We start from the raw sequence: 11,742 nt of genomic DNA, 5'->3' as shown, positions 1-11,742 counted from the left end.
AGGGACTGTTTACAAAGGCTTGTATTGATAGGACGAGGGGCAATGGGTATAAACTGGAGAGGGGCAGATTTAGACTAGACATAAGGAGGAATTTCTTCACTCTGAGAGTGGTGAGGCACTGGCATAGGTTGACAGTGAAGCTGTGGCTGCCCCATCCCTGGAGGTGTTCAAGGCCAGGTTGGATATGCCTTGGGCAGCCCGACCTGGTGGGAGGTGACCCTGCCCACAGTAGGGGGGTTAGACTGGATGATCTTTAAAGTCCCTTTCAACCCAAACTATTATATGATTCCATTATTCTCTTTTTTGCCTTTTCGCCTTTTCTCCTTTGCCCTCTCCTCTCCTCTCCTCTCCTCTCCTCTCCTCTCCTCTCCTCTCCTCTCCTCTCCTCTCCTCTCCTCTCCTCTCCTCTCCTCTCCTCTCCACTCAGACCGAGGGGTCTCGATCCCCCCCCAGCTTTAACGCCGAGCTCGGGGCTGGAGGGCCGTCCCCCCTGGGCGGGGCGGGTGGGGTGGGACCGGGGCCGGCGCGGAGGCTCTGTCCCGGCTGCAGAGGGTCCCTGGCCATGCTGCGCCTGGGGCGGCTGCTGCCCGCGGCCCCGCGCCCCCCGCCCGCGCCCCGCCGAGCCGCCGGGGAGCCTCGCAGCCCGGGCACCCCCCGCGGTAAGGAGACAGCTCCGAGGGGACCTCAGAGCGACCTGACAGTACTTGAAGGGGCTGCAGGAAACCTGGGGAGGGACTGTTTACAAAGGCTCGTGGGGATAGGATGAGGGGCGATGGGTGTAAACTGGAGAGGAGCGCTCTGGGGGAATCGGGGGTCCCGCTCCTTCCTTCCCGGCTTCAGTAGAGCAGGAGCCGGGGAGGGCGGATCAGACCCACAGAGGCTCCGATGTTCAAGGGACCCTTAGGGATAATGTGGAGTCTTGGAAGTTTAACCCCCGGGTTGTTTTTCCGTCGACCGGGGTGGGCAAGGGTTTTCCCTTTTCACCGTTTCTCCCACCCGTCGCTTACACTCGGTGCATGGTTTGACGAAGTGTTTGGTTGGGTTTTTTTTCCTAATCTTTAAGCTGAGCAGGCTCACAAGGTGGTTGCAAGTTACAAACCTTCGAACTTTGACAAAAAAATCCTCCTCTGGACTGGACGTTTCAAGACAGAAGAAGAGATTCCTCCAAGGATCCCGTAAGTGTGCTGCTCTTAGAATCATAGAATCATAGAGTCATAGAATCATAGAAACATAGAACCGTAGAATCGTAGAACCGTAGAATCGTAGAACCATAGAATCATAGAATAGTTTGGATTGGAAGGCACCTTAAAGATCACCTAATTCCAACCCCCCTGCCACGGGCAGAGTCACATCACTTGTCCAAGATAATCATAGAGCTGAAGGGAAAGAAGTGATGTGATCCTGAGCTAAAGCATTTCCAAACATAGAATCATAGGATCATAGTTTGGGTGGAAGGAACTTTAAATATCAGGTAATTCCACTCCCCCTGCCATGGACAGGGACACCTCCCACTAGACTAGGTTGCTCAAAGTCTCATCTAACCTGGCCTTTAACACCTCCAGGGATGGGGCATCCACAGCTTCCCTGGGCAACCTGTGCCAGTGCTTCACCACCCTCATAGTGAAGAAATTCTTGCTTATGTCTAGTCTAAATCTGACCCTCCCCAGTTTATATCCATTCCCCCTAATCCTATCACTAAAAGCCTTTGTGAACAGTCCCTACCCAGTTTTCTTGTAGGCCCCTAACAGTTTGAACCAGTTAGTTTTTCAACACTGGAAACTTGGAAGCAAATTAGAGGGCAACAGAATTTCCTGTCCCGGTTAGAGGTTAAGATGAAAAACTGTTCCTTACTGGGTTCCCCAGGGCCTGAGATTAAGAACTGGATCCATCTGACTAGATAGTAATGGTTACATTTATGTACTGGCTTGTTTATTTTGTTTATTCCTAACTTGCAATCAGAGAGTGATGTCATTGGTAAACAATATTTTGTAGTTATAGTTCCCATAAACAGTTCTAAGGGACCTGACTATCACTGAATGATGACATCCAACAAATTATGATTTATTTTAGAATTTGAGGAAAAATAGAGAAAGAGGTTATGAGAGAAACATCCCCCACCAAGGAAAACTGAGTGCTTGATGTAGCCTTAGCCTTCCATTCTTGTAACCCACTGGGCTAGATGATCTTCAAAGATCTCTTCCCACTGAAACCACGCTGATTCTGTGGTTCTCTGATCCTCTGAGTGTTAGCATCCCCCAAGGCAGTTAGTTACCAAAAATGTGGAAACTCCTCTAAGGTCAATTGCTTTTTTTTTTAGGATGTTAGATATATCTGTGTGTTAGACACTCCAGGACACTACTTTTTAGCTTCACATCATGTCTCTGTCCTGGGTAGCATGCTAAGCATATCAGTGCAGAGCTATGCCAAGCAACAGGTACATCCTCTGCCTGCTCCTGTTGGCTTCTGAACAGTTTAGTTGGTGTTTCCTGAGCTGGACAGTGGCTTTCCATTGTCCAGCCTCTCTTGCACTGTGTTATTCCTATCATCTTCCACTAGAGAAAGGTTCAGACAGGTCTCAGAATCTTTGAAAGCTTCTTCTAAAAGGTCGTCAGGAGGTGCTTATAAAGACACATGAGTTTTCCAGTCTGTACATACACACACACACACAAACTGCTCATTTCTATGCAGTAGCTGGCCTGCGAAGTGTGTGTCACCACTTTGTGCTTCCTGAGTGAGGCACATGGAAAATAAGGAGGTGATTGGTGACAGCCAACATGGCTTCCCTAAGGGTAAATAATGCCTGAGGAACTTGGTGGCCTTCTGCAATGGGATAAAAGAAGAGTAACTGACATCATCTATCTGGACTTGTGAAAAGCATTTGACACTGTCCTGCACAACATTCTTGTCTTGAAGTTGGAGAAACATGGATTTGATGGATGGACCACGCAGTGGATAAGTAATTGGCTGGATGATTGTACTCAAAGACTTGTGATCAGTGTCCAAGTGGACATCAGTGATAAATAGCGTTCTGCAGGGGTTGGTATTGGTGTTTAACTTTTTTTTTTTTGAGACATGGCAAGTAGGATTTAGGGTGCCCTCAGCAAATTTGCTGATGACACCAAGCTGTGTGGCACAGTCGACAGGCTGAAGGAAAGGGATGACATCCAGAGAGATCTTGACAGGCTTGAAAGGTGAACCTGTGCAAATCTCATGAATTTCAGCAAGACCAAGTGCAAGGTTCTGCACCTGCGTCAGGGCAATCCCAAGCACAAACACAGGCTGGGTGGAGAATGGATTGAGAGTATCCTGAAAAGAAGGACTTGGGGATGCTTGGTGGATGAGAAGCTTAACACGAGCACAACAATGTGTACTTACAGTGTAGAAAGCCAACTGTATCCTGGGCTGCATCAAAAAAAGTGTCACCAGCAGTTCAAAGGACGTGATTCTTGACCTCTACTCTGCTCTTGTGAGACCTCACCTGGACTACTGCATTCAGTTCTGGAGTCCTCAGCACAGGAAGGACATGGATCCGTTACAGGGAGTCCAGAGGAGGGCCACAAAGATGGTCAGAGGGCTGGAGCACCTCCCATATGAGAAAAGGCTGAGAGAGTTTGGGTTGTTCAGCCTAGAGAACAGAAGGCTCCAGATGCACCCTATAGCAGCCTTCTAGTACCTAAGGGAGGCCTACAGGAAAGATGGGGAGAGGGCTCTTTATCAGCGAGTGTAGTGATAGGATGAGGAGTGATGGGTTTAAGCTGAGAGAGGGTAGATTTAGATTAGATATAAGGAATAAATTTTTTACTCTGAGGGTGGTGAGGCACTGGAAGAGGTTGTCCAGAGAAGTTGTGGTTGCCCCATCCCTGGAGGTGTTCAAGGCCAGGTTGGATGAAGCTTTGAGCGATGTTATCTAGTGGAAGGAAGTCCTTGTTCATGGGGAGGGAGTTGCATCTCGATGCTCTTTGAGATCCTTTCCAAACTAAAATATTCTATGAGTGTGTGATGATTCTATGATTAAGCAAAGTCATTTTAGAACTGTAAGATCATAAGTAGTAATGTGCTACAAGTTAATTGTGAGACATTGAAGCTGTGTCACTGATTAAATAATTAAAAAAAAAAAAAAAAGAATTGCAAGATACTGTTTCCAGTGAACGCAACCCAGCTGCTCAGGATAGTTTGTCCTTATTCAAGGCTGTTGGTTTGTTGTTCTTAAAAGACAGCTGTTATTGACTTCAGCAGAGGTTTACCCAGAGTCTTGATTAAGGATTGAGTAGCAAAGGCCCTTATGTGCAATTAGCAAAGAACATATTCGAGTCTGTTTTCTTTAAAGCAGAGACAGACAGCAGGGAGAAAGTGAAAACCTGCTTCAGAAGAGTTTTGATTAGTGCATTGTGAAATATGATTAGGCTAATAAACCAGACTAATAACTTTTATGTTTTTGCTTTTGTTGCTACTAATGGATTAGTGGATTAATGATTTGATGTGCTAGTCTGATGTGTGGTTTGTTTTAAAGGTTATGCATTTACCATCCTGCAAAACAAAAGCAGCTTTAGAAATGCAGGCATTGTCAGTTGTCCAAGAGAAGCGCCACAGCCCTCAGCCTTGGTACATGCTTCTGTGGGCAGAACTTTTACTATAAAACCCAAACTCTGCCCCATCCCAACACTCGCCCTCTTTAAAATTAAAGGTGTTTGGGGACAGATTGTTACAAGTTTTTTATTCACAACATAAAATCAATTCTTTATGCAACTCTCTTTTACATATATATATATAACCATAACTATAGATTCATAGAATCAGTAGGCTGAAAAAGACCTCTTAGATCATCGAGTCCAACCATTCCTATCTGCCACTAAACCATGTCCCTGAGCGCCTTGTCCACCCGTCTTTTAAATATCTCCAGGGATGGTGATTCAAACTCCTTCCTGGGCAGCCTCTGCCAGTGCCCAATGAGCCTTTCTGTGAGAATTTTTTTCCTGATATTCAGCCTAAACCTCCCCTGGTGGAGCTTCAGGCCATTTCCTCTTGTCCTGTCCCCTGTCATTTGGAAGAAGAGACCAGCACCTGCCTCTCCACAACCTCCTTTCAGGTAGTTGTAGCGAGTGATAAGGTCTGCCCTCAGCCTCCTCTTCTCCAGGCTAAACAACCCCAGCTCTCTCAGCCACTCCTTATGACTTGTTCTCCAGCCCCTTCACCAGCTTCGTTGCTCTTCTCTGGACATGCTCCAGAGTCTCAACATCCTTCTTGTAGCGAGGGGCCCAGAATTGAACACTATTCGAGGTGTGGTCTCACCAGTGCTGAGTACAGATTATATGTACTTATATTCTGTATCTTATGAATATATATCTTTATACGTATAGAACATTCCAATGGGCTGTTCAAAGGGAAAATAGTGCACAGCCAGTATTATAGTGAACAACTTCAAACCTGTACTCCCAAGTATGTCTGACTCAGAAAAAGATTTAGCTGAAAGCTTTGAGACAATTTTAGTGATAAGGCAATTTCCTGTACCCCTGCATCTCAGACTGCAGGAGGGTGGAAACAGGAGCTGCACCAATGGAGCTTGCTGGACCATACAATGCCTCTCATAGCAATTACTGTCAAATGAAGGCCAGAAATTTTCATGACTTTTCCCTTTCTTGCTTAGGTGCATGTCCCTGTAGCAGTGAGAAGGCTGACATCAGCTGCTCACGTTGAATAAAGCTGCTGCATTTTTACTGACTAAAACTCTAGCTCGTAGGTGTACAAACTCTAAATTTCTAGAGCTTAAGGTATGACTTCTGGTACATTTATACCAAGTATTTAAGTCCCAATATTTATTGCATGAGCTACTTTACTTTTTTTCAGCTTAAAAAAGCTCCAACAAAGCACCTTAAATCCATTAAAAGCTGCTTTTCCACTGCAAATGGATTAAAGTCAGGAAATGCAAATTTGTGGGTGGTACATCACCAATTACAGCAAGCTAAAGATGTTTGCTTTAGAAGCTAATTCTATTATTTTTCAATGGTGATGTTATGTCTGCAGTGCTTTGAAGAGGAGACACTTCAGTGTTCTGTTATTCAATTGAATAACTTTAATTGCAGGCCAGAGATGTTGGACAAGGCAAGAAACAAAGCTCGAGTTAAAGCTTGTTACATCATGATCGGACTCTCTATTGTTGCCTGTTTTGCAGTGATTGCCTCAGCTAAAAAGGTGAGTACAGCACTAGCTGATCAATATGGACTATACTTAAATATGGTAGAATTCTGTGAAAAGGAAACAAACCCCAACAGCAATGACTTTCAGGTACTCGAGTTTTAGCTAACCTATGTTCCCATCACCCTTGACCTAAAGTAGTTGCTGGCTGTTCCTAAGGTCAGGTCACTTTACCCCAGGGCCATTTTTACTCCTGCTATGCTACTCTAAAGTAAGATGTTTTACTTCCACAGGCTGCTGCACGCCATGAGTCCTTAACAAGCTGGAACTTCGCAAAGAAAGCCAAGTGGCGGGAAGAGGCTGCACTTGCAGCAGAGTCAAAGACAAAGTAACTTTATACAAAGTACCAAACCTCCTTGTAAGAACGAAATTAACTGCTGCTGAGAGTGAATAGTGAATTTCATCAATACATGTAACACTCTAGCATTGCAGAGACTGGAGCCAATAAGGGTAGTTACAGGATCATAAAAAGAAAGGGAGGGTTTCTTTTATTATGGAGATACTCCATGTGCTTGTTGCAAATTATTAAAATTAGAATAGTTGGAAATTATTAAAAGCAGTAGTTAATTTCAAAGGAGATGAGGCAGTTTCCCAAGAATGTCAGATATCGGGGGAGCCAAGTTTCTACTATCTGTCTTAAAAACTTTCTTTCAAGCTTATCTTGAGCTGTTACACACGTAACATGTTCCGTACAGAAAAACTGCGTTTCTCAATAAAAGGTGAAACGCAGCCATAACTGAGCAGTAGTGAAGTAAAGGCACAAAAAGCCTGCAAAACCAAGGAAATTTATGCAATTAACTTCTGCAATTCTAAATAAAGAACAAACTATCATCAGCCAGAATATTACAAACCGTATACAGTGAGAGGATAAGGTGTGAAGTAAGGGGAGGGGAAATAGCCTGATAATTCCACAAATTCTCAGGTCCTTATTAATTCCATAGGAATTCCCAAATAAGTGGTCAGTTCTGCCAGCAGACACGGGACTGTGATTATCCTACAAGTATATGTTTAATACCAAGATTTTTTTTGTAGGGTGACAGTGCCCAGTTTTATGATGCACAAATCAGCCGGTTTGAATTCATTTGCCTCAATGCTGTATGCAAAACAGAATTTGTGTTTTGTAGTTTAAGAAGCCACACTTACTGAAACACTAAATAAATACAATCAACATCTGTAAAATAGGTTTTATTGGTTTCTGTATGGTATTTGGAGGTTTAACATTCCATAATATTGCATACTACTCGTGTTCTGTTACAGTAACGGGCCTTTGGCCTGGATTTAGAGATGCACTATTACTACCTGAAGTTAGTATAGGTATTTTAGTTTCCACACATTATATGAAGATATTGTGCCATAAGTAACTGAAATTTCTTATTCAAGATTTCATTGAACTCTTGAGGTCACAGTTGAACTTCACATATCAATTGGCAGACCTGTTACAAAATTCATCAGTTGTAAAATTTAATAAATTCAAGACCTAACCATGAAGGAAGGACAATAATGCATCTTTTCTTCTTTTTTTTTTTTTTTTTAACACAGACCCGACAATAAATATTTTCCAGTTGCAAACTTGTTCTACAGCTAACTTATTTCTGTGCCAACATTATTAGTATTTTCTGATTGCTGCTAGCAAAAGTGTTTAAAGCAAGTACTAGAAAATCAAAAAGCTGTATGAACCAGTCCTCAGACAAAAGTGCAACAATGAAAAAATTAGATATGATTCAGTGTATCAAGAATAGGGAACTAAAACAAAAATATCTTATGCTTTGCATAGTTGCATAGATCAGCTAGTTAGTATTCACATTTAAGCACACCAAATTGTACCCTTTTAATTAAAACAAAACCCACAAAACTCCAAACCCTGTGTTTTTAAACAGGTTTTGTAACTTATGGGACATTTCAGATTCCATATAAAATGCCAAACTTAGATATTTTCTTCTCTACAGAGTTGTTGGTTTTTTTTTGTTTTCATTCTCTCTCGACACTGGTTTCATCTATTTAGGCAACATCACCATATTAATGCCCTTACCTGCAAGTGACTACACCAGAGCTGACCTTAAGTCATCATCTCTGGTTTTATATTCTTCATTTATGTGTTTTTAACAAAGTGTGATGTAAACCCAGTGATAAAAGAGGAGAGGCCATCCTGTATGTTCATCCTTTAAAGAAGAATTTTCATTATTATTTTTTAAGTTTTAGGGTAAACCAAATGTTGAGTTTAAACAATGTTTTTCATTAGCGAAAGTCTATCAATTTTAGTTCCCTTTTAAACTGTTACATTTAAATGTATCAGAGGCATGAAATAGTTTATCTAAATGTGTAAAGTGCAGTCACTAACCATTTATACAGAATAATATATCCACAAAACTCAAGACATTCTTTCAAAACAAATATAATACTTTAAATGTCCCCTCTTTTAATTTTCAAGTGTTTTAATCAAGATATTTATAGTTCAGATTTGGTTTAAATTAGAGAGGCTTATAAATGCAGTTTTTACAGGGTTCTCCAAATAAAAAACAGGCACAGCTGGTTATGTAATGTTATCAAAAGAAGGTTGTTAGAAACAATGGAATACCCTGTTACCTGAATAATTTTTTTTACATTAGAAGAACAACGATATTCAGCATTTACTAGTAATCCTGGTAGGTTTCCATGACAGTTACCCTGTACTTTGAACAGATGGGGGGGAAAGGAGGTCAGTATATGAAAACCTAAAACTATGAGAGTAAAAAGGGCACAAATACAATCATCTAAAATTGTAAGAAAATTTGGCAGCTGTACTCAGTATTATCACACTATTCAAAATTGTTGTATGCTGTACAAATCTAGGTTTAAAGTGTCATTTGCTAAAATATCTCATTATTCAGAATTCATAAAGTAACAGCATTCCTATATACACTTCTTACACTTCTATCTTGTGACTTCAAAAAGAGGTTTCTTCCCTCTGTTACATCTTAGTCAAAACTGACCATTAATCTTAGAAAATCCACTTCAAGTCCCACATTCAATATAGTTTATATATTGCTGTAACATTAGTGTTGGAATCTTAACTTGCATGTAAAAGAAAATCTAAATATAAAATGGTACTGTAAATGATACCACCTTTAACTTGTATTTCTCAGTGCGTTAAAATATTGTTTAGTGACAAGCACAGTGCCATGGGGTATATAATTTGAAGTTTAAATTGCAGCTTTTTATGAAGCATGAAATGCTCTCATATATAAAAAATTTCACTTTACCCAGAAGCTTGATGTTAACACATTAATCACAGGTTAAGGAAAAAAAAATTCATACTTTACAGTTAACCCAAACTATTGATTTCTCCAAATGAGATATATTACTAATATGCCAGAAACACTACTTATATGCAAGTCCAAGCAGAGCATACATTTTTCTGTATTCAAAATTGTTACTCTACCTATTAGAATTCTATTTCTTTCAGTGTTTAACAGCAAACACCATATATTGCAGAGTCTAAATATTTAGATGACAGTAACTTCTAGTTAGTTTTGGTGTCCACATACTTAATACTATTTACAATACGACAAACTTTTCCTTCAGCTGGAGTGATTCACTATTCATTCTTCACTGCGGTATTTCTATTGTCTTACCAAAAGAAAACAGAGTTACTTAAAGAGCAATTCAAGTGGCAGTAGCATATTTGGTCAAAAAAAAAATAACACCTACTGTCTAAATTTTTAAGAAGCTATTGTACTAGAAAAGCAAACACTGCACTTCTCAAACTGAAGTGTGTTACCACATTTTGACAGGAGATGGCTGTAAAACATCTGCTTGGTGATATGTGCAAATCACCATCTCTGTCATTCATATCACAACATTCTTGTGGTAACTACAGCAACTGCTTTCACAGCAAGAAGTATTGTATTTGTGGCTGACTTTTAATATCCTTTAGCAGCTTTAATTACAGAGCCCACATCAAATGACCAGCAAGCTCTCTGCTGATTTCAGTTTGAAAACCTCTGAAATAGTCCTCCTCCCACAAAATTCAGAAAAAGCTTTTTCATATATTCAATATATTATTTAGCATTATATATCTATTATGTCTTTAAATACGTTTTATAAATAAATTCCAACAGTGTGTTGTAAATGCATAAAAGTTTCACAATTTAAATAAATATTTTTCACATTCCAATTCAGCTTCTTACAAGCTCATCTTTATTTCATGCCTTAGTTCTGAAGCAATATTTTTGCTTCAATACAAGAGGTAGATTCGATAGAGACTGGGCAAGTCAAGCTTACTGCCAAAAATGCAACTGTCAGTAACTGTATCACTGATATGCAGTTTGAGACTACGTGAAAAATTCAGAACCACTACCTAAAATCCTACCAAGTCTTAGCTTAACAGTTCTTGTTAAATCACATTTAATGCTTTACTTTAGACATGGTTACTCACAGTTGTTTTCTGTACATATGAGATAATGAAAAACACAAATACAAAACAAAGAAGTTGTATCTAACACAATATAAAAAAGTGCATGAGCTGCTTCTTCGTCTATTTCTGCCGAACGTATTCAACTTTTCCTCTAACTTTGGCCATAGAGAAAAGACCACTGGGGAAAAAAAAACCCAACCAAAAAATCCCTATGAATGTTTACATTTGATGCTTGTCTTCAATAGTTTACAGCTGAAACCCCTCCATTGGAGCCTCCTGCTGCTGAAACACAAACTGCTGCTGACTTTCATCCACTTGAGGTGCAATACTGGAGTCCTCTTCTTCAACACCAAAGTAATGTTCTATGAGTTCAAAAGCCTTTTGGTAGATCTCTTGGTTTTCATGCCTCTGAAGAAATTCAATTTTATCAAGTCCTAAATTCAAAAAAAAGGTCACTGTTTGTCCACAGAAAACGAAGACTAGAAATACAACGGCTGATAGATTTTTAAGAATTCTGATCCTGCATCTGTGTTAGTTATCAAACTGTACCAGACAGGACTATATATTAAAGTCATAAAACTATACTTAAGATTGGCTGATTAAATTTATGCCAACCATGGCTCCAATAGACTAGGACACTTGCATGTGAAATATTCTGAGAATGTTTTTCTAGAGGCACATAAAATAAGCTGACCGCAGACAACAACACCCACAGGTTTTCTGCATTTAACTGCTTTTCCCACCATGTTACATTACTTCACTGATAATGCTTTCATGTCCACTTACACTTGAAGTAAAAATTCTAATATTAAACTTATATTGGTTCACAATGGTTTTGTTTTTACAGCCTGAAACAAGGAAGTTCAGATATGTAATCTTACAAGAACTAATTCCTTACCATAAGCTTCCTCTATAAGGGCACAATAAGGATTAATGCCCATTCCATTTTGCTTAGACTCTTGTTCTCCAAGACGCAGAATATTTTCAAGTCCATTTAAAGCCACTTGTACTATTTTTGAATCCATCACAGTCAGGAGGTCACAAAGAGGCTTGGTACAACCAAGTGCTACCAAATACCTTTATAACAGCAGAAAAACAGAGAGATGTGGGGGGGAAAAAAAAAAAAGACTGATAAACCAGCGCATTTATACTGATAT

General features: G+C 40.2%; 2 protein-coding genes across 2 annotated transcripts in view; one reads left to right on the top strand and one right to left on the bottom strand.

Moving 5' to 3' along the window:
• The first annotated feature begins 514 nt into the window (after positions 1–514).
• On the top strand, positions 515–9,038 carry FAM162B (family with sequence similarity 162 member B). The gene is made up of 4 exons (XM_054063750.1): positions 515–659; positions 1,064–1,175; positions 6,081–6,189; positions 6,426–9,038. Exons 1-4 carry the CDS (start codon positions 563–565, stop codon positions 6,522–6,524), a joined length of 417 nt encoding a protein of 138 aa, XP_053919725.1. The 5' UTR covers positions 515–562; the 3' UTR covers positions 6,525–9,038.
• KPNA5 (karyopherin subunit alpha 5) overlaps positions 7,362–11,742 on the bottom strand; it is a 21,355-nt gene continuing 16,974 nt past the window's right edge. The window contains exons 13-14 of the mRNA XM_054063742.1: positions 11,484–11,662; positions 7,362–11,019 (exon numbers count right to left, since the gene is read on the bottom strand). Of these exons, the coding sequence (XP_053919717.1) occupies positions 10,832–11,019; positions 11,484–11,662 (367 nt within the window). The 3' untranslated portion in view covers positions 7,362–10,831. The remainder of the gene's footprint in view (positions 11,020–11,483; positions 11,663–11,742) is intronic.

This window comes from Cuculus canorus, chromosome 3 (genome assembly GCF_017976375.1).
Source record: "Cuculus canorus isolate bCucCan1 chromosome 3, bCucCan1.pri, whole genome shotgun sequence".
NCBI lineage: Eukaryota > Metazoa > Chordata > Aves > Cuculiformes > Cuculidae > Cuculus > Cuculus canorus.
Note: the sequence above shows the minus strand (reverse complement) of the source record. Positions and strands in the feature narration are given on the sequence as shown.